General features: G+C 41.1%; 2 protein-coding genes across 7 annotated transcripts in view; one reads left to right on the plus strand and one right to left on the minus strand.

The window, feature by feature from the left end:
• Positions 1 to 1,153: 1,153 nt before the first annotated feature.
• rxrbb (retinoid x receptor, beta b) lies at positions 1,154 to 9,942 on the plus strand. Of its 3 annotated transcripts, XM_054781113.1 has the most exons (12): positions 1,155 to 1,332; positions 2,486 to 2,691; positions 2,887 to 3,040; positions 3,162 to 3,341; positions 3,586 to 3,639; positions 4,549 to 4,709; positions 5,663 to 5,792; positions 5,880 to 6,006; positions 6,108 to 6,149; positions 7,661 to 7,752; positions 8,355 to 8,460; positions 8,539 to 9,942. In XM_054781113.1, exons 2-12 carry the CDS (start codon positions 2,551 to 2,553, stop codon positions 8,684 to 8,686), a joined length of 1,335 nt encoding a protein of 444 aa, XP_054637088.1. In that variant the 5' UTR covers positions 1,155 to 1,332; positions 2,486 to 2,550; the 3' UTR covers positions 8,687 to 9,942. The 3 variants fall into 3 exon arrangements, with proteins under 3 accessions (XP_054637090.1, XP_054637088.1, XP_054637089.1); XM_054781115.1 differs by lacking the exon at positions 2,486 to 2,691 and having other exon boundaries at positions 1,154 to 1,332; XM_054781114.1 differs by lacking the exon at positions 3,586 to 3,639 and having other exon boundaries at positions 1,156 to 1,332.
• fhod3b (formin homology 2 domain containing 3b) overlaps positions 9,206 to 22,775 on the minus strand; it is a 133,070-nt gene continuing 119,500 nt past the window's right edge. For 2 of the 4 annotated variants that reach the window (XM_054781107.1, XM_054781106.1), the window contains 9 exons: positions 20,989 to 21,147; positions 20,204 to 20,386; positions 18,986 to 19,105; positions 16,998 to 17,159; positions 16,487 to 16,677; positions 16,225 to 16,417; positions 13,512 to 13,698; positions 11,265 to 11,426; positions 9,206 to 11,182 (listed from right to left, as the gene is read on the minus strand). In XM_054781107.1, the coding sequence (XP_054637082.1) occupies positions 11,100 to 11,182; positions 11,265 to 11,426; positions 13,512 to 13,698; positions 16,225 to 16,417; positions 16,487 to 16,677; positions 16,998 to 17,159; positions 18,986 to 19,105; positions 20,204 to 20,386; positions 20,989 to 21,147 (1,440 nt within the window). In that variant the 3' untranslated portion in view covers positions 9,206 to 11,099. The remainder of the gene's footprint in view (positions 11,183 to 11,264; positions 11,427 to 13,511; positions 13,699 to 16,224; positions 16,418 to 16,486; positions 16,678 to 16,997; positions 17,160 to 18,985; positions 19,106 to 20,203; positions 20,387 to 20,988; positions 21,148 to 22,775) is intronic. The other 2 variants (XM_054781108.1, XM_054781109.1) reach the window with 1 other exon arrangement.

A 22,775-nucleotide genomic window follows, 5' to 3' on the forward strand; every position in this document is an offset into this window, starting at 1 on the left:
AGATTTTAGCACAGATTTGGACCTTTCTGCATTTCGATGCTCTACTTGACAATTTGGTTACAGTGCACCTGCACAAAATATAAATATTTGATCATTTTCCACCAGTTTTATTAGAGATGCTTGATGTTGGCATCTTATGGCTATCCAATAAGTATACCGATATTGTCCGGCACTTTATTACCAATTCCAATATCAACCGATACAGATAATGGCAGCAGCAAAAAACTGTCTGGCAATAAAAAATAAATGAATTAATCACACGATAAATGAAAATGAACTCAATCATTTGATCATGTCATGTGCATGCGCGTATGTTTTCCTCGTTTCTCTCTTCCAAACAGGCGGGGAGAGTGTTCAGCACCTAAACGCATTACAGAACGGCTTGAGAAGCTGTGAGATGGAGTGAGACCTCTGGTCTTTCGTCTCTGTGGGGGGAGGAGGGGCCGCTAGCATATGCACAGTAAAAGAGTGGAGCCTCGTGAGGAGCAATGCGAGGTTCTAGAAATAAGGAGGAAAAAAGGATGCTTTCAAAGCCAAATGCCACAGCCCCCGTGTGGGAATATTAATAATGAGCAAGGTGAGCTCATCAACACAAACGAGCCAGTATGCCGAACTTGTTGGAAAGTGGTGGCCACATCAATAAAACAAACTTGCCCACCAAACAACAGTGCTGCCCACCCAACTGAGTTTTTCTACTCCATAGTATTGCTGTGTAAGCAGCTTCCTGTTGCACTGCCGTTATCTGTCAGGCGTCATCAATGGACGGTTTTACTTCCTCTACAGTGCTTACTATACTTTTACTATACAGTTGTTAAAATCTTTTTTATACTTGTATGGGGGTAAGGAATGTAAAAATGATACTTAATAAAAGTTTGAGCTAAGTTTGCTTGAATTTGCTTGGGCTTGAGTTTGAACAACTAATACACTTTAAGAGCCATCATAATGCTCCATGCTACCCTTACTATGACAATTCAATGTGTGTAATGTGTCTATTTCCTGTCAGTCCAAAATCGCTGTGAATTTCTTTCTGAAACATGTAATGACGATAATTATCCCCTTGCATTTGCGTTATATTGTGCAAACCCAAATCTAGCGTGCGCCTCCCAGCCAGCGCGTATATGTCACGTGACCGCTCCGCTGGGTGGTCCCACGAGACTTGTTGGCTCTCGGGGAGCTGGCACTGAGCCATGATGGCGGCCCGTAAACAACAACAGCGTCAAGTTGAAGTCGACTGGCTTTGAGGGGCGGCCTTGCTGTCTGCTGCCGCTTTTAGAGAGAGCGCAGCAAACACACTCAGACGTGCTTTTCAACAATGCGTCGTTTGTTTGTTTGGTGAGTTATTCTGACCCAGTAAATGAACTCAACACCAGTATTCCGCTCGGTCGACTCGAGACATGTAGTTAGCGTCAGGCTAATGATAGCTAGGTTAGCTAGGTTAGCCGTGAGCGTAGCGTCGCTAAGTAGATTATATTGCGACGCCTACGCGTAGGTTAAGTGGTTATTATGGAGAAACACCCTGTAATGCGGTAATATATGTGTTAAACTAATAGCTTTCGCGCAATTTAAATAAATAAAAACACGTATGTGGCTAATGTTAGCCGGCTAATGGTACTAGCCGAGGCGCTAGCATCCAATGGATCTGTAGCTACCATTAACTAAATAGCACGATTCTACTATTATTTGGATACATTTGTGTATAATAATGTACCACATATTGGTAACAAGTATTCGTGATCTGACTCCTGCCTTCCTTTGGGCAACGTTAGTGACAGTCGCTGCATACAGTAAGCAGCATTCAACTAGCAGACGTGTTACTTAAAGTTGTCGCTTTGCCAGCTAACAAACATAGGCTAGTTATACAACATTACATTTATTTTTTGTGTCTTTTGGTGGTGGAATTTTGTACATTTTATGTTGAAAATACGTGCTATGTATTTTAGCCAAATTCCAGGATCAGATCATTAACAAAATTGGCAACATTTACTGGAATTGAGTAGTCATTTTGAAAGTCTTTACTTGTCTTTTTAAGTATTGTAAATTTTTAATTCCTGTGTGTTAGAGTATATTTTTTAAAACAACAAGGAAAAGGGTTAAATAATCCCACAGTCTGCAGGAAGATTATTTTTTTGCACTTTAATGCACAGGTGTTTCTTTATGTGTTTCACTTATTGTATTAATGCCCTCACAACAGATGTCATGTAGGGACTCGTTGAAGAGGTCTACAGTATATCTTGTCTATTTATTCAACAAACTAAATAAGCTTAGTTCTAAGCTGTCTCATTTACAGAACAGAGTGTAATTTCAGTCTTGTGCATTTACGATTCTCCTCTGCTGTCCGTGTTGTGCACTGCGGTGTGATCAAATGTGACACGTATTAATTTTGTGCACAAAGCCTAAGTGTTAACGTAAGGGATAGCACAATATTTTCGTAATTTTTCCACCTGTGTACAGTACTAATTACTACAAGAATTTGTCACCCTCTCAGACTGACTGCAATCCATTTGGTGGGACATCCTCGTCATCATCTGTGTTGGGTAGCTTATTAGAGCCATGTCTTCCCAGCAGCCCAACAGTTCAGCCCCCAACAGCCCCACCAATGTCATTGGTTCCCCATTTTCAGTCATCAGTCCCTCTATCAACTCTTCAATGGTGTCTCCCTCTCTGGGATTTGGACCCATCAGTCACAGCCAGGTAGAGGACATCATTGAATTGTTTTGTCTTGTGTTTGATAAGTGGTCAGTGTGGAATCAATTTGAAAGTATTTCCCCTGTTATTCTGTTATTAGCGTATTCTAGGTTCCTTCAGTTACTAGTCTCTCATCTGTTAGTATTTATCTTGGCTGAAATACCACATATAATAATTCTCTGTGGTTAATTGTTGGTGCAGATCACACCTTCAGGCGCCATGTCAGGGATGCATTCGATTAACAGCTCCGAGGACATCAAGCCTCCGTTTGGCCTGAGGCCCATGCCGGCTCACAGTCCAGGAATCATGTTGTCTCAGAAGCGGCTGTGTGTCATCTGTGGAGACCGCTCATCTGGTGAGTGAATGGACCGCCACCCGTTCAGTCCATTTGAAAGACTCATGTGTTGCTTTTAATGTAAATATTTGTTTGAGCTTATCTCCTGGTTTCTCCTGTGACTGTACTTTTTGTGCTCTAGGCAAGCACTACGGCGTGTACAGCTGCGAGGGCTGCAAAGGCTTCTTCAAGAGGACGGTTCGCAAAGATCTCAGCTACACTTGTAGGGACAACAAAGAGTGCCTGGTGGACAAACGCCAGCGGAATCGCTGCCAGTACTGCCGCTACCAGAAGTGCCTGGCCATGGGCATGAAGAGGGAAGGTATGCAGGTTGCTCATTGCTGTAAAATGTGTCTCAAAGTAAAAAAAATAAAATAAAATGTAACCAAGTAGCAAGAGAAGGCAGAACACGTCAGGATAAAGTGTGTCTTTGTGGTTACAATAGAATATTCTCTTAATGGGACTTCCAGTTAGGGAGGTAGAGACAGACGCCAGGGGCTGGTTTATAATGTAACCCCTTTCTTTCTTCGTTGTCCCAATTCTACCCTTTCTCCATTTTTCAATAGCGGTCAAACTTGTAAGGTGGAATAAAGAAGATGGAAAAGATGAGGGGTGGATGAGTATGGCATTAACATTTTAAAGCTTTTTTTAATAATGGTTCTTAGTTTTAGTTTGTGCTAATTACATTGTTTAGATTAAACAGTTAGATACAAATATTGTTCCTTTAGTAGCGCTATAACATCCTGTAAGTGTCTCATCACAGGAACAAGAAATAGGAAGAACATGGGTGTCTGTACCATGGCTTAGTGAGTTATGGTTATTGTGCACAGTATGAGGGAGGGGACATGTTTCAAAACACAACAGTGTGTTACCTGTACATATCAAGTTACCTTCATTTGAGGATATGTTTAATAGCAAACAGGTACATTGAAATGCTTCTGCACTTCTGTTCAAGGCAAGCAAATCATGAACTCTGATGTGTTTGATATCAATTATTGAACTAAAGTAAATAATAATGAATGGAGAATAGTCAATTACGTAACTGCCATGATGTTGAATGTTAATAGCTCAAAGACAGCACAGTTTCATCCAGGTCAACAAGAGAAATATCTTAAAAAGATCCTGGATGAGCACAGGATGTTGCACACAACAAAACACCAATTGCAACAAAGTCTGTGTTCCAAAACTAAAATGTAACAGTTCCTTGTTTAGCTCATCTTTGCATCGCTGCACGTTTTAGGGAAAGTATTTTATTTGAATAGTTTTTCCATAATCATACGATGTAGACCATACCTATTGTAATAGGTTTTGCAGCTATTGTATACCTAATGAAGCAGTATACCTAATGTTAGTGTAAATAAATCCTATATTTGAAATAAAGTCAGCTATCAACAGGGTGTACTGTCATACTGCTGCTTTTCAGAGAGTTATTCACATTTTAAACAACAAACAACAAGTTACTTTAGTTTTTAATTTATTAGTAATCTTTCTCAACGTTTAATCACTATTCCTTGCATTGTCTGATTCAGCGGTCCAGGAGGAGCGTCAGAGGAACCGAGAGCGCGAGGGAGAGCTGGAGTTCAGCATGAGCATTAATGAGGAGATGCCAGTGGAGAAGATCCTGGAGGCGGAAACTGCGGTGGAGCAGAAGACTGAGCTGCACTCCGATGGAGGCTCTGCAGGCAACTCGGTGAGTGCATGCAACCATACCACGTGTTACATATTTTGGCCTGAAACCTTTAAAAGCTAATAAACAATTATTTTTTTTCCATGTAGACAACAAAATGGTCATTCTTGAAAATTGCAATGTTTATTTCAAACATTTGATGTAGGCATGTGAGAGGTGACAACCAAAGCAATGATGGACCACAGGCCTGGTGTGTAACATAATGATGCTTCTCTAGTTCAATGTACAGTACATCTATACACCCACATTGAATATTCAAAGACACTGTTGATTCTGAGAATACAGGCAGCATAAGTGATATTGCCAACGACTGGCGTGGTACACAAATTGACATTTTTGTGCAGGTCAGTGAGAACAAGGATTATTTGCACATAAAAAACACAAATACGGACCTGCCATCATTTTTCGTACTCATTTTGACCCTACGCTTGCTTTCTGTCCAGGTATACATTTTGTTGCGTTCGTTGTGCGTTTGTGTCTGAAAGCTCATTTGCCAAACACTCAAAATTAATCCTGAACTACACAGTGCGCTTGAACGCATCATCAGCTCACCTGCACAGTGCACGCACAGAAAATTACTCCTAAAATTTCTTCAAGGTTGGCTGGTTTGCAAATAACTTGATAAATGTTGCGTGAAGTTGGACTACTTACATCAGGTAGTTTGTGCTTGAGCACAATGTAGACGTGTCCTATAATTAATGCAATTGTTCCACCCGTCAGCTATTATACCGTTGCACCGTAAAAATTAACAGAACAATTCAACATAATCCATAAAATCAGGAAAGCTGCAGTAATATAGCCTTGTATAATAACATAAGGCACATGTTAATAGGCCAAAACACAAATGCTGTAGTTGGTGTGCGTGCCATCAAGGGACACACGAGGGAGGGTGATTCACGCCAAAGTGCTGTGGCCAGTGTGTGTGCCCTTAGTGATGTTTTACTATTCCTTTCCAGCCCCATGATGCAGTCACCAACATCTGTCAAACTGCAGACAAACAGCTCTTTGCTCTGGTAGAGTGGGCGAAGAGAATCCCTCACTTCTGTGAGCTGCCCCTTGATGATCAGGTCATCCTCCTGCGTGCAGGTGCATCAACGCACACGCTCTTCCTACTGCTACAGCCTGTCAAAGTCATCATCAGCTAGCAAGTCTGAACACTGTGACTCATTCCAGGTTGGAATGAGCTTCTCATTGCCTCCTTCTCCCACCGCTCCATCGCCCTGAAGGATGGTGTTCTTCTCACCTCGGAGCTGCAGCGTGAGGGTGCTCACAGTGCAGGAGTTGGAGCTATTTTTGATAGGTTCATTCAGTCTTTGGCCAGTTTGACATTTATTTAGTAAGTTATGCAGTATTTCTTTCTAATCTCAACTTGTTCTTGTCCTTTTTTTTTATTTTATTCAGAGAGAGTGTGCAGAGTGCAGAGGTTGGTGCCATATTTGACAGGTATGACCGCACTTTGTTATATTCACATTTTACTGTAAATTCTGGACTATTGAGGGCACCTGAATATAAGTCGCACCCACCAAATTTAAAGACGAAAAAAGTTTGTACGTACATAGGCCGCACTTGTCTATAAGCTGCCGGGTATCCATGTTGTAACATGGGACATTTACACAGAAAGACACACTATAAACCTTGCAATACTACCTGCACTCAGTGTTCCTAGAGTTACTTGTTAGCATTGATGACATGAGATGCTTTTTTTCGTCTGAGTTTAACAGCTGCCACGGTCCAAACAGAAGCTGTAGGAATTGTACACTTGATCAAACTTACTTAATAACATGATCGCCGCAGACTTCAGAACATATTAGTGTCCACTTCACTACTTACTGACTCTGCATTCTAAGCATTGTGGGAACTGTAGTTCTTTTAGCCATAAATTAGCATCTTAATTGTTTAAGACATGGGGGTTCAAAGCGTGTGAAAAAAGTAGCGGCTTATAGTCCGGAATTTATGCTAAATCATTTGTTTGCCAAATTAAAAAAATAAAATCTAGGGATGCTCAGATCGAATGGCCACCCTTCGGTTTCGGCTGGTTTCTGTGAAAAATCACGTGATCTGCATATGCCGATAAATGCCTTTCAACGCCGATCACCTGTGGAAGCATGCAGCGATCCCTTTGTAAAATGTAGTGTCTTGCCTTAACTAACGTCTCTGGCAGCGTCGTCGTCCTCCTTTCCTTCACAGTGCACAGGCGTGCCACAACGAAAACAATCATGTCTGCTGTGTGGAACCTAACTACCAACACATGCCACGAAAACTATCTTGCAGGGTAGCACGTTAAAAAGCTGTAATGTAATACGGCATTTGAAGAGCAAACACGTGACGGAGTATGGTGAGTTTTCGAGGCTCACGGCGTGATCATCAGTCAGATGGTAGCTAACGCAGCCACGTGGACAACACTCGCCTGCATGTGCGAGACAGTCAGAGGGCTAAGCGAATAACCCGAAAAATAATTGAATGCATCGGACGAGATGACCAGCCTTTCTTAGCGGTGGAAGACACCGGGTTCACAGAGTGCTCTCTCACGTACCTGGAAGTCCTGCTAGAGCTCCACCAATGTACTCTCACATCCAAAGTCTTCTTAAAGAAGACATCTTGTCCTCTGTAAGTTTCCAGTGATATGTTAGTAAGACAAATATGTATTTCTTTAAATTAATTATGGTTCCTTTTTTCATATCATATAGCCAATAGCAGGGGTGCAGCCAGGAATTCTGGGTCCCATGGGGAGAAAAAAAACCCTCCCTCCATTACCTATTTTTTTGGGACCCCTGGCAGTCAGCCCTGACTTTTCCCCTTTTTATAGCACCCCCAGCTAATAGCACTCATCATAAATAAATTGAAAAAGGTAGAAGTAATCCGTGTGATCGGAATCGACAGCATGAAACGCTGATCGGAGCATCCCTAAGCAAAACACCTTGAAACCTTTTTTGGCCTCAAACATTATCATACAGGGTTCTCACTGAGCTTGTCAACAAGATGAGAGATATGCAAATGGACAAGACGGAACTGGGCTGCCTTCGCGCCATTGTCCTCTTCAACCCAGGTGAGCGTGCTACTGACATCTTAATGACTTAAATTCTCCCAGTTTTCCATGAACAAGCACAAAAGCTCTAGTGGTCTTTTATATGGAAACAAAATGAGTGGAGCACCAACCACTCAGGTAGACTACATACCAGGGAAACTGCTACTACTACTGCTTGTGATTGCAATACATTGGACAGATACATGTATGTAAAGCTGCTCAAATGATTTGACGTGTTGACCCTTGGTAGGTTTCATAGGTGTCATTCGTAACGACGCCATAGCATGCCTCTACTACACCCACAAGTTCATGATATTTGAGTACACAAATGAACCAATAAAGAAAAACAGCAGCAGGTGGTTCTGGGTTCTAACCTCAGTTTGTGTATCTCTTCCCAATACTTGTGTGGGTTTTCTCCTGGTATTCTGGCTTCCTCCCACATCCAGAAAGCATGCACATGATTGTGAATATTTGCATGTGCCCTGTGATTGAATGCTGACCAGTCCCTGCTGTACCCCACCTCTCGCCTAATGTCTGCTGGGATAGGCTCCAGCTCACACAGAGCATAAGTGGTTGAAAATGAATTGAACAGCTGGTGGACTCATGAATGTACTGTCCTGCAGATGCAAAAGGTCTGTCCAACATGGGGGAGGTGGAGCTGCTGAGAGAGAAGGTCTATGCATCTCTGGAGGCCTACTGCAAACAGAAGTACCCAGAGCAGCAGGGCAGGTATGTGTGCTTCCTCCCTCTAATTATTCCTGCCTTTTCAAATCCAAACACCGAGCATGTGCATGACTTTTTTGGCAGGTTTGCCAAGCTCCTCTTGCGACTGCCCGCCCTGCGCTCCATCGGCCTGAAGTGTTTGGAGCACCTGTTCTTCTTCAAGCTGATCGGCGACACACCCATTGACACTTTCCTCATGGAGATGCTTGAAGCCCCCCATCAGCTGTCCTAAAAAGCAGCGTGCAGACTGTGGTGAGCTGTAAAGAAGCGTGGGACTGGAGTGTGGCACTTTAACTTTTGGAAAGATTTGTCCGCTTGTCTCACTGCTATCTGGGTTCCACATCCTTTTTTCCTTTGTTCTTTTTTTGTGTTATTAGTGCTGCACAGATTTGCTCTTTTTAGACCAAACCCGATGCTCAGCATGACCTTCAAGCTGGTGCTATGTGTTAAACTTCATGGTGGATCGAAAGAAGTATTTTAAACCTTCCCTTATTAGCTATAATACCATTTTACAATAGCTTTTTAGACATCGCTTAAATGAGCCCTTTTAAACGGAACCAGATGGCGAGCATGAGTTGAAGACCTAGTCTTCTTTTTAATCATTTCTATTCACGATGGCTGTCCAATGGTTGCAAAGCTCCATCTCTTCGACAAGATGAAATCTTAGTAGAGGCGGAGCGTTTGTAGCCGTCTCCTACATTTAGACTTGTTTACGTCTTTTTACGCCCTTTTCTAAGTCCAATCACTTTACCATTATTATTTGTAAAAGATCAATGCCCGCCACTAAACGTACAGGCGGCGTTTGGTGCTATTTCAGAGAAAACGCCACATTATTTGGTTTGAAAACCTGACACCTAAGAGGATATGCAAATATGACCTTTTTGTTTATTTTTGGTAAAAAAAAATGTAGCAATATAAAAATGTTAAAGTGCGTCAGAGCTTTCTGCCTTTCACTCATTCAGGGGTTTTACAAAGTAAATCACGTCTGGTGGAAAGGGAATATTCCATTTTGTAATTTATACAATTTTGAGGTACTGTGCAAAAGTAATTGTTCAGGGAACGTGTATATTGATTGATTTGAATTATGATCAGGAGATACAAATTATATAATTCTTAACCTGTGCCCTTGTATTTTTTATTTTTTTCGTTTTTTTAGTTTTCAGATAGCAGAACGTGTGTTGGGTTGCACTGGATTTGCTGACAGTGTTTCAGCTGGTATTTCTTTTTGTTTCTGCTCCATTGTATTTCCTTCCATCCTTCTTTCCTTTTTGCTAGGTAGCTGTCCTGTTCATTGTATTGTCTCTGCAGTTTATTCATCATGATCACATTTAGGTCCAGAGCACCTCAAAACACGACAAAAGACGTCCGTGTAATGGCTGCGACTAAACACCATTGATAAACTAGACCTGCAGGTGCTCTTGAACACACAGGGACTTGAAGCATGGGTTGTGTGGTGGACTCAAAATAAACATAAGACTTTAAATTTGGGACTTAGTGTGTGTGTGGCTTTTTTTTCCCCCTAACAAAAAAAGAAGACACTTCAACACTGAAAATAGTTTTCATGAGCTTTTTAATTCCAATAGTTGTATTAGCTGCAGATGAAGCTGAGGTTGTGTAACACTTGTGTTGCAGGGGCGGCGCTCTTAGCAGGAAGTGCAATGACATCACAAAAGTCTTCCATCAGAGTTACAAATATCAAACTACCTTCCAAAAGTGACTCTTAAAAAAAAAAACAGCACAGCCTGGTTGCTTTGCTTTAAATTATATTTAGAATAATAATACTGCTTTTTGTCTATATTACACTATTCTACACAAAAAAAGACATTTGACATTATGACCTAAGTAACTTTACACATCTGTTTGCTTGTAGAAACATTACAATAGGCTACACTTGGACGCTAAGGTGCTGAATAGAGATGACTACTGCTGGTGCTTTCTTTTCTTCTAATGGCCACACTTCCATTATATCTAAATGGAAAACGGACACTGTTGACTTGTGAAAATTTGACCCCCCCCCAAAAAACTGATTAGACAGTGAAAGATAAACTGGTCTGCTTTTTTTTAAAATAAAAGACACATCAGCCATTTGACATCAATATACCGTAGATGTGCATGAAATAATGCTCACATTGAACGTTTAAAGAGAGGAGTGCTTCAGTGATGATCATGGAGCCTTTCAAAGTAAATGTAAGGCAATGGGGGGGAAACAGTTGTCATAAATACCTGTGTTTATACATGATCATCTAATTAACCCCAGAAAACTGGTTGCCACTAAATCACAGTTGTGATTTTTTTTAATAAATATATGTGACAAAGGCACTGAAACGTGCAGCGCAACAAATCTATTTGAATAAATGGATGGAATATTTGGATGTGTCCATGGTTTCACATTCTATCGATAGCCAACTGTTAGGATCCAGTGCACCTTGTGCAGAGAGACATACCAAAGTACCACAGTAGTATTGTACACAATAACCATCTTTGGGACTTGTTGCTCTCACTTCGACCCCAAAAAACACCCAACCATACAATGATGCGTTTAGGGGCTCTTAGTGTGCAGTTCAACGACAGCTCAAGCAGTGCATTAGTAAAGCTCAGCCTAGCTTCTGCTCTCAAGGTCGCACAAACAAGTTCCAGTTCCTCGTTCACACCTGCATGTCAGAACCACCGGACAAGCCCATCACATTGGCTTCCTCTGATGTCAAAGCACCCTTCAGCGTCCTCCTCACTGCACAACAAGGAACAGCAGAACAGAACCAATAAGAAACAAACAAAAAAAAGGCCACCTTTGTCCACTTCAAACGACTTACGTGATTTGCGATTGACTCTTGAGCGCCGCCTCTCGCGAGGTTGCGTCCTCTGGCTGGGACCCTGAGTGGCTGAGCGCACTATTCGCTCCATGATCTCGTCAGCTGTGTCGTCTGTGCAGTTGATGGCATCATCGCTGGCCACGCACCACGGAGGGACTCGGCCTGAACGCACAGTAAGTCATCATCAACATGTCATGGACAGTAAGCCAGGCAACAAGATGAGGTTGATGCATTACACTGAAGGAAGCAAAGACCACTGCATCTGTGGAACTAATACTTTAGTACAAGTAAAAGTACAGGTATAAAAACCTACTCACGGAAATGTAAAAAAGCACCTGATGTAATCCTTCGGCTTTGTTCAATTTTACTATCATTTCAGTGTGTTCACTGCTAACAGTGGCCACTAATGGACTGTAGGTAGGTTATGACCACTCTTATGATAATATGCTGTATAATAATATAGAAATATAATAATACAGCTCACTGTTTTTGACTTATCTACTTGACTTTGTCTACTTACACAAGGGCTGTCCAGCTGTTTGTAGATAGTTATATGGCATTTTAAATGAAAAATGAATACACATTCATCGTAATGTAAATGTTTTAAACAATCCTAGACTCTGGCTGGAATGATGACATTTTTGGCCAGGACCACACTGAATGTAAAGTAAAATGAATAAATAATTGCGTAAAATACTAGTCAGTTACAATAAAGCCAGCAAATACAATCCATTGCTGTCTAACCCTGGCACTGTAAACAATTATATGAAATCTTTTAACACTAACTTGTTACAGTAGAATGTCCAATACCCCAGAAATGGAAGCCACAATTTGATTGTTTTTTTTTTGGGGGGGGGGGGAATATTTGTAAAAAGTCAAACAAAACTTCAAAATCTTCACTTGCTTTGGTTTTCTATGATTGCCTCACAGGAGTGTACTAGTGATGATGGTGCCGTACCAGAGGAAAAGCGTGATGATGACCATAAAACTGGATATTCAACTTATTTTGGCATAGAAAAGCACATTTAATGGATACATTTAATGTAATTTAAAATCAAATTCCTTTCACCACGCATTTGCACATAGCTGAAAGATGAATGACGAAAGATGCCAACGTTGTTGATTGTCAATTTCTACATTTCAACAGTGCATTCTGACAAAACAACCACAAAGCTCAGAATGTGTTGTTATACGGCCTGCTTACTCATTCAAACACTACGCATAAAACCTCGCCGGTCCAGGTATTCATTCACTTTACGTGACTTCCCACGGGATAACGTGGGAGCTTTTGGCGTTTCTGCTCTACAGTAGATGTACATGTCCAGTATATGCACAAAGTATAATTTAACATTAAATATAATTTAACAAGGAAATAAAAAAAAAAACAAGCAATAACAAGCAGTTATTTTACAAGAAAAAATATTAAGAGGAAAAGTTGTAATCCAATGAGAAAAAGTCTGTCATGAACAGCGTCATAACTTTATGGGTAAAAATAATGTCACTTTAGTAGCATAACATTTAAATATTACAGAAAGGTGTTTTTTTAAGTTGGAATATTATGAGAAACAAATGTACGATGAAGTTATAATTTTTTTAAAATTAGGTTGCAGAAAAACCTATGTTATGGGAATAAAGTCATAATTACGAGAAGAAAATTTACAAGAAGAAAATTGAAGTAATTAAAAAAAACAACAGCAGAAATGTAAAAAACTGTTGTAATTTCATGAAAATAAAGTAAAGGCATTAAGAGAAAAAAACATAACGAGAAAAAAGTTGCAATATTATGAGAATAACCTCATATTATGAGGAAAAAACATAAAAAGTGTAAATATTAAAGAAGAAATATGTTTTTTTTTTTAAGTCGCAATATTACGAGAAACAAAACAAAATAAAGTTGTAATTTTAGGGAAATTCGGTTGAGAAAAAAGTTACAGTATTATGGGAATAAATGAAAAACATTATGTAAATAAAGTCATCATATTAGGAAATGTTTTTTATGAAGAAAGTTGATATATTTGGAAAATTAAAAAACAGCAATAGTGGGAACAAAAAGAGCAGAGAGGGGCGTTCACACATACCACAAAGCTGAGCTGCATTTCTTTCTTGACATATAAATCACTTCTTAGCATGTCGACAGTACAAGTGTTGCTTCACAAAATATCCCAGTGATCCTTTCATTCATCAGAGTGCGGCGCTCGCGTGTACCAAGTGAACGTGTCGGATGCTGATGTCGTTAGTGAGAGTCACCTTTTGTGCTGCCAGCTCGCGTGCGAGCACGGAGGCCCGGCACTGTGGACGTCTCGCTGTCTCCGCTCTGTAGGCTGCTCTTCAGCACGGCCTTCATGTTTTGGTGCTCGGCGGCATCCTCGGCGTACTGGATGCCTTGAGGCTGGCTCTCGTGTGCGTCGGGCTGCGGGCCGCCAAATTTACCACTCTGTAGATTGGGGAAGAGACGTGTTGTTTGTAGGAGAACGACGCTTGGCTCGCACACATTGATGACACAGCACTGTGGCTGCAGGCAACCTCATGATGTAATTTTTCATTACTTCAACGAGATGGCAGTATTTGAAGTATCATGAGTGGTCAGCATCCAGCAGCTTTATCTACCTCTACGTGCAGTTTGATGTTGGTGTGTTACACTTGCTGTAGTGTTGTTTACAATGAACTCATCACAGTTTGCTATTACAACACTGGTTGTGCTGTTAATACATTGTATTGTTAATACATGACCAAGTGGTCAAAGAGAGCCACCTTTTCTTTTACACTGTCTCATGCACTCCAAATCATTTTTAAAGTTAAAAAGTGAAGGTGTTCCAGTACATGTAATGATGTTCCAAATGTCAAAAATAACAGCATCACGCCAATTATCCTTTGGGAGATTCGTGCAAATGTCAGCTACCTCTTCAAAGGTTTTCATCGTAAAGTTCCTACCAGGAAGTAGTTGGCCCACACACACACGCACACACACACTCACACACGCACTTGAAAGCTGCGATTAGTCTGACAAATCACATGCCGCTTATCAGTGCTCTGGTATTGTTCCACTGTGCTGATGTTAGTCACGGCAGGAAGTTGTCCATGCGACCAACTGCAGACAGATTTCGTCCTACCTCGCTACTGTCATCATTGTCGTCGTCACTCTACAGATTTAGGAGGTAAAACAAACACCTTTAGGTCCAGCGGTTATACTGTAGGACATACAGTTTTTTGATCCCCTTTTTTATGGTAGATTTGTTTTGAAAGACAATAAATCACTAACAACCCAGAAAAAACCCTCAAATAATGTTATGAATGAATTTGTATTTGATTGCGTGAACTAAGTATTTGATCCCCAAGCAAAACATGACCTAGTACTTGCTAATTAGTACCAGTGATGTGCGGTGAGGTTCATGGCTGGTGAGGCACTGACTCCCTTGGAGTTTTATGTGAATACGGGTTGCTCATTAAGTACATGCGCCCTAGTCTTCTCCAGGAAAAGTTCTGATACTTTGTTGTAAATGTCTGATCACCTCCTGGTGAGCTTGGCTATATCATCCTCCATCTCGCCAGTCAAATTCATTCATTCATTCATTCAGCCGAGCATAAAATATCTTGACTGCATTTGACTTGCTGCTCTCCAGTTGGTGCTGCTGTTGTCAAAGAAAAAACACTGGCTTTTGCTCTGTGGAAGGACGGCAGTGACAAGCACCCTCCAGCTCACGCACGCCCCTTCAGGATGTGCAAGTGCCTCTGCGTATGATGATTCTCTGTATTTTAAGAATAATGACATCAGACTTACGTTCAAGATATTGCACAGGCTATGGTAAGTCAAGTGTTTTATATTGTTGGCGACATGCCGACAAACAAAAACCGGCAGACGCCATGATCCAACGATGCTAGGCAGGGCTTGCACACTAAGCTGAGGAGAGATGCTGTCAGGTTTCAGCCCTATATTTGATCAGAAATGTGCAAATTCAGCAATTTTTACTCAAGAAAATGTAAAAAAAAACCTGGTTGTAATCACACAGAAAATACATTTACAAGTCAATTCAATGGCCAAATATCAATTTATTTTATGTTACAATTATTGGGTTTTCAATTTTTGATCATAACTCTGCCCCACAAGATTTGGGTTCAAATCTGGGTTGGGCATCTCTGTGTGCCGTTTGTGTGGGTTTGTTTCAGGTACTCCGGTTTCCTCCCGCATTCCAAAAATACGAATGTTAGGAGACTCTAAATTGTCCATAGGTATGAATGTGAGTGTGATTGGTTGTTTGTCTATATGTGCCCTGTGATTGGCTGGCGACCAGTCCAGGGTGTACCCCGCCTCTTGCCCGAAGTCAACTGGGATAGGCTCCAGCATAACCCTGTGACCCTAGCGGCATAGAAGATGAATGGAAGGATGAATGGGACTCTGCCTGACTAGAACAGAAGTCAGACGTGTCTTGTAGTTGGTCACCATTGTGGCAAACAGATTTTTGTTCACTCCTCTCTACAGAAACACTCCAAACCTTGAATGTTTCGAGGTCTGTTGCTTGGCAGCGCAAAGTTTCTCCTCCCGCCACATATTTTCAATGGGATTAAGGTGCGGAGACTGGCTAGGCCACTCCAGGATCTTCATGTGCTTCTTCTCGAGCCACTACATTGTTGCCTTAGTTGTTTTGGATCATTGACATGCTGGAAGAAACATCCACGACCCATCTTCGGTGTTCTGGCTGAAGCCAGGACGCTCTCATCCGAACTTTTACAGTACATGGTCTCCAGATGCACCACACCTCCAAAGCAGAATATTTCCACCTCCGTGTTTGATAACGGTGGATGGAGTTCTTGGGGTCACATTCAACATTTCTCCAAAAATGGAAAGTTGTCAATCAAACTTTGATTTTTTGTTTTTTTATGGATTAAAATGTTCTAATAAACCTACCCTAAAAACACGTGACTGTTCATGTCTTTTAGTGAGTGTAGAGGAGGTGTGTCTTACATCTGTTATCATTTTCCCCCTGGTCTTGTTTCTCTCTCGATGGTTGGCCCGCTTCTGTTTCTGCTGCAGCACGCGCTCCCTCGTCGTGCGGTACTCCAGGGCAAATTCACTCAGGATTTTGCTAAAACGGTGAATGCTGACCTCGCGGACGGCGTATATGGGGTGGCCCAGGAACAGCAGGAAGGCGTGAAACCTGCAAGAAAGACCCAAAAGCGCTTCGTTGTAAAACCCACGGCCGTATCGTTGCAACCGGCGAGCACACCTGTTGATGATCCTCCTGTGCACGATCTTTAGAATAATAATCCTCTCCGCACAGTCTTTGAGGAAGTCAGACATTTTCTGTTTCAATGCCGGTTTCATCTCGTGTTTGGAGATGACCTTGAGGTGATCCCATGATGCTTTGCACCTTCGCTCCATCTGAGAGAGATTGTCTTGAAGCTGGTCAAAGTCCACCTGGAAAAAAAACAGACTTGATCAATATTTCTGATGGATTCGTAAGCGGAAATTCAAGCACCGGAATGGGTCTGCCATCCACCAAAAGAAAATATGGTCCAAAATTGAAGAAAAATCCAAAACCCCCCCCAAAAAGGGACAGGAATCATGTCGCTTTTCCACTGCACCGTATCACTTCAGTTTCATTACAATTTTCTGATGGAGTAATTCTATTTTCAATGACAAAAATGAATAGCAAATCTGAACAAATCAAGCTTTGTGCATCCTGGAATTATTCTATTTGACTACCAAGAGTCTACTTAACTAACAAAGAGTCCAACCTTGGTCAAACGGGTGATGGCGCCAATCTCCGAGTAAAGATCGGAGCTGTCCGGAAACTTCTCGACCACGATGGAGCAGGCGTGGTGCAGTAGGGACTGCTTATGAACCGTGTCTTTCACCTCGGGGACTTTCTCCAGGTAACCCAACTCGAAGCCTTTGGCCTGGAGAAGCACGCAAATACAGAAGCAAACTCAGAGAGGAGGGAGCGGAAGGGGCACATTCTGACAGGAGCAATCAAGAGACCCTGTAAGAGTGCAAAATTGCAGGGCAATTCCTTTCTGGCACGGACCGAGAAAGGGTCCCAAAGCGTGCCAAGAAGATATGTAGCTTTATTAGGTTGTGATTAACAGGAAGCACAATCTACTTCCAAACCCCACAGATTGTTGTGCTGGCCACAGCGCAGCTGAAGAAAGCAGAACATAGCATGAAAGACGCAAACGCCATCTGCTTTGTTCTTCCGCCAGCTTTAAATGCCAAGCTGAAAAGTACACATCCACACGTTATTTATGAGAACTGCCTGTTATTACAGAGATGACTTATACTTTCCCCTTTGCGTGTTTGTCCCTCATACACTCACTCATAGAATTACACAACGCAAATGCAGATGCATGATTCACACACGCACACACACACACGCGCGCACTTTGCTTCTCAAACAGATGGAGCCAAGATTTCTCACACAGCCCACAGCAACTGTGACCCTAATTCATCTGTACAACACAATGAAAGTACAGAAAACAAAAGCACCCTGATGAAACATTTGTCCAAAAACCTGAGTTTTAAAACTGTCAGTCAGCATGTATTCATCCCTTGCACTGTGACTCTCATTTGGCCTGAGGTACTTATTTTTAGTTGTTAAATGTAGAAACTCTATACTGTCATTGGCTGGCATTTCAGTCAATGTTCATGCAGTCATTGGCTGGCTAGATGTCAATCACACCAAGCACTGCTGTGGGTAGGGGGAGTAAAGAAATGTAGGAATTTCCCTTATTTTACAGAAAATGACCATATTTTCAGTACGATATGTTGGGGTGTCCCGATACAACTTATATTCACTTCCGATCCGATTCTGATATCGCCGCCTTGAATATCAGCGGATACCAAAATCCATCCGATATCAGCACTGATCATACAGTATATACTTTTATGACTTAATGTTAGAAAAGGCAGAGAATAATAGTCAGCAACAGGAGGAATGAGAAAAACTGACCCATTTACTTCTTGATGCATCTGGTGTATAGTTTTATCCACAATACTGTAATACAGCGGTGCTCGGCGTGCTCATGGAATCACCGGGGCTTTTTTCTGTTGCAGACAATTACTTGTTGCCGTCCCGTGGAAGCGTCACACGCTTTGAAAGGGTTGTTGTTTCAGGAAGCCGAGGTGTTGCGAAAATCTTTCTTCAAACACACATGAGGATGGTTTAAACTTTCCCGGTTCTGTGCCACCATGGAAAGCTTGTGCATGACAAGTCCTGCACTCAACCGCAACGTCTTTTTCAGACTTTTAACGAAAAAGCCACAGCCACATGGCTAACGTCACGCCGACTTCTTGCTAAACACGCTAGCGCACGCTGTTGTTGTGATCATGTGCACTGTTGCCAACTTCTCAGTAAGAAAAGTAGCTATTGGCTGTCCTAGAAGTTGCTAGATGATGCCATCATTTGCATATGATGTTGTAAAACGCTGTAGGAAAAAAGCATAACCTCGCATAAGAGACAAAAAAGTGAGTAAAAATACCTCAATTATGTTTAGAACTACAAATAAACTTGATTCTTGCTTTGTTCATTTAAAATTGTCCATCATTTCATCAAAATAAAATAACTTTAATATGTGATCTCAGCCAGCGCCTCTCAAAGTTCTCCCATCACACGTTGGCTGTTGAGAACTTTTTAAAATGAGCAATTGAACAGCGAATAACAGATTATGCTGTGTTTATTCTTTGGAATCAGTTCTTTTTAGGCACATTGAATACGGACGTTACTCACATTTGTGCCATTAAGGAAGTTGCCGATGGCTAACAACGTGGTCAAGATGTAGCGGAGGGTCTTGTTTTTCTCCAGTTGGTCCATCCCTTCTTTGAGATCCTGGAGAGGCTCAGCCACTTCCTACAAAGACAAGTTGCTTTCATTAATTACTATTTACAGTCGTCCCTCTCTCTACATCGCGGTTCCAACATTGCTCCCGCACTCTATCGCGTTTTTTAAATTAATTGATTAATAAATGACCGCTGTTCCGTGCTTGACGATGGACTATTATTGGTCAAACATATTGAAAGGCAAGCTCTATGTAGTATTGTGGTCACTAGGTGTCAGTAATGTTACATTGATGAGACATGACGTTAGATCAGATTCCCGTCACACTGCATGGAGTCAGCCATGGCATGTCCGACATGATAGAGTGCAAAAAAAGCTCTCCTCCCATTCTGCATGGAAGTGGTACGTTGTTGGCTTCTTAATTTGTCCTTCACGGCCTTTGAAACCCTTTCTTAAGTTTAGAGTAAATAAACTGGAGGCCAACTAGTTAGATCGGTAGCATGCTATGTTTAAAGTGGTGGCCGTCTGCAGTGATCCCGTAGCCTGTGCATTGCAGTTGAGCAATGTGTTAGAAACAAAAAATGACTGGCGTGTAGAGGTGACTATAGGGGTGTTATTTCATGTCCACAGGGCTCTAATAATGGTAAAACCGTACTAAGAAAGTCATAAACCGGTTTTCCATGCTTTAAGTACAAAAATATTCCATGTATTAATATTGACTCCGACTTTGCAGAAACTCACTTATCTCGGTTGGGTCTGGAACCAATTAACTGTGATAAACGAGGAACGACTGTATAGATGTACACTCAACAGAGAATGTATGTGGTACACCTGCACAATCTAATGACATCCAATACAGGAGCTGTATGGTAAATGCTGCCTTTATAAAGACAAGGAAGCTGACACAGACAGGTAAGTATTCATTTCATATGTAGATTATTGTATATGTCGTACGCAGCGGTGTGAAGCTAAAGTGGATATACTTGGAAAAACAAACTCGGCTTGTTCGCATCGATGGCGCCAATTCAAAAGCATACTGTGTATTTTTCTTCAAATGGATTTCTTTGAATGTGTTAGAGATATCTTATGTACATTGACGAGTAGACTGGCAACAAACTCCTACTTAAGCTGATGCACGTGCATGTGATTAAAGCCAGCACAGACACTAACCTTCTCAATAAGCTCATAGTCCATCTTGAAGGCCCACAGCTGCAGGCGGGCCGACAGCTCTGTGATGGAGGAGAGGATGAGGAGGAACTGCTCGGCGCTGCCCAGGGGAATATCCGGATTGAGCAGTTGAGCCTCCTGGATCCTCTGCTTCTCCTCCTCCGTGGGGATCATGGTCAGGATTTTCTAGAAGGAGATGAGATGACAGAAAGGGGGATGGAGAGTTCCAGTGGGATTGTTTATCAAGTCATCATGAGCTTGTATTCACATAACACGTCTGGAGGTAAATCATAGAGCGGGAGACGACACAAATTGATTCTGACATTTTCCACCTCTGTTGATCTTAGATGTTTCCAGATTTCCAGGAAGCGTGCGTGACATGTGAACTTTCAACCTTTTTAAAATCGAACTGAGAAAAAAAAAATCTAAAAGGCAAAAGGTGAACAGGAAATGACTGCTGAGTGATCCGTCTGTGCTTTACATAATACTGAAGGGACGCCACATTCATCCTTATCTGCTGATGTCTATCTCATAGTTTCTACAAAGTGCAAGCCCACGTTTTAATCAACATCGTGACTAATTACACATCGCCACACACACATACGATATGCTAACATAGTAGGCTATCACGGCTAAGCCAGATCAATTACGTTCATCAGAGATCCATCTGTGTATTTTGGGTATATTGGCACAACAGTTCAGAAAAAAAAAACATTTATTTTGGAGCCTCAATCTGATTTCCTTGATCTTACTTGATTGCTGCAAATTTAGATGTGCATTATCCTTACCTCAATACCTTCTTTGTTCAGCGCATACTCATCAAAGTTGAGGATGGCCGTCTTGATGGTACGAGGAGGCGGCAAGACAGTAAGACCAATGTTTATGGCGTTGCTGCGTTTGGAATCCAGGACGATGATTTCTTGCCTTTTGCCATCAACCGCCGCTTTCTAGTTGACGTCGGGAAATCAAACGCAAGTGTCATACAACTTTGTCAAGGCCTTTTTTCAAAATAACGTGATTTTTTTTCCCCCCCATAACCCTTCATCTGTGGTTATTAACATTTTGTAGTTCACCTAATTAGCTCATTAAGCCCGCCCACTACCTAGTCAATGTGTTACTTTGATAGATTCATTCTATTTTTGTTGCTTTCCACGGCGTTTTATAGATACCTTTCATCATGTAGCAAAATGCCATTAAAGCATAAAATATAAATGCTAAAATAATGATTTAAGATTATAGTTCATAATTGAACCACTTCATTGAATTAGCTATTTAGGTGTAATCATATTTATTTATTTGTCTTTATATTTATTTCATTTTGGATCAGAAAAACACCATGTCACATGTTTGGTGCTCTCATCTAAATTCCAAACAGGCAATTGTGCGGCGTTGAAGGAAATGAGGCTTTTGAAGATGTTTTTTGTTCTTAAAACACATCTCTTGCAGACGCTGTCAGATGGTTATTGGACTGCACTCGGCACCGGAAGCAACCTTCATTTGGGCCGAGGATCGTCCCGTGTCTTGGAGGACAGAACCAGTTACATTAATTTGGGTCTACCACTTGACTTTTTTGTTCCATAACCCTCAGGATCGTTGAAGAAGTTTCAAATGACTGTCTTACAGCGTCCAACCTCAGCAGCAATGGCTCGCTGCGGTACGCCTTCCTTATGCAGCTCAACAATCCGACCGTGTTCAAAGAGAGAAAACATTTTGCCTTTGCTATCAAGAGATCATGACAAGGTGAATACCTGACAGATAATGACATTGAATCCACATTTTTGTCAAGATTTTGGCTTTTAAAGGTTGCGGCCTTAAACTGTTGATCAGCTGATGAACTTTAATGCTTGTTTGCAGTAAATTGCTTATGCTATTTTTTGGGGGGGTCTCACTCCCATTTCTTCTTTTTACATTTTGAAGCTCTACTTAGAATCTCCTTAAATCCAACAGTTTGAAATGTAAATTCATGCAATTTTTCAAATGCTGTTAAAATGTTTTTATCAGGAGTGTGATAAAAAATACAAACAGTACATCATGATATCAAATATAAGGCAGTTAAGTCATAGTTGGGGAAAAAAAGTTATAATTATAACTTAACTTATAAAAATATATAAAGATTCACAATCAAATACTAAACCCTAAAAGGGAACATAGTGGAGCACAAAAAAAATAAAATTAGCAAGTTAATTATATATTGTTATTTTGATGCTGATTTTATGTTTATCCCATTTGCATATATTTCTATTTGATTATTTTTATGTTTTTAACTTTAGTAACTTTAAAATAGTGTTTAATATATTTAGGATGCTTGATTTATGATGTTTATGATGATTGCTTATTTCATATTCAATTTGCAATTTAAATAAATAAATGAATACATAAATAAATGAGGACATTGATTTCAGGAAGTCAACTGGCCTCTCCAGCAATAATATATACTTATTATTTTTATTTTATATTACATATTACATTTTTATATTATGTTACTGTTTTCCTTTGCTGAGGCTGGGAAAACCACATGGTTGTGCTGCCACATACACAAGTGAGGGGTGTGGTATGGATTTTGAGTTGAGGTTGA

The sequence above is a fragment of the Dunckerocampus dactyliophorus genome, chromosome 7, assembly GCF_027744805.1.
Source record: "Dunckerocampus dactyliophorus isolate RoL2022-P2 chromosome 7, RoL_Ddac_1.1, whole genome shotgun sequence".
NCBI classification, from domain to species: domain Eukaryota; kingdom Metazoa; phylum Chordata; class Actinopteri; order Syngnathiformes; family Syngnathidae; genus Dunckerocampus; species Dunckerocampus dactyliophorus.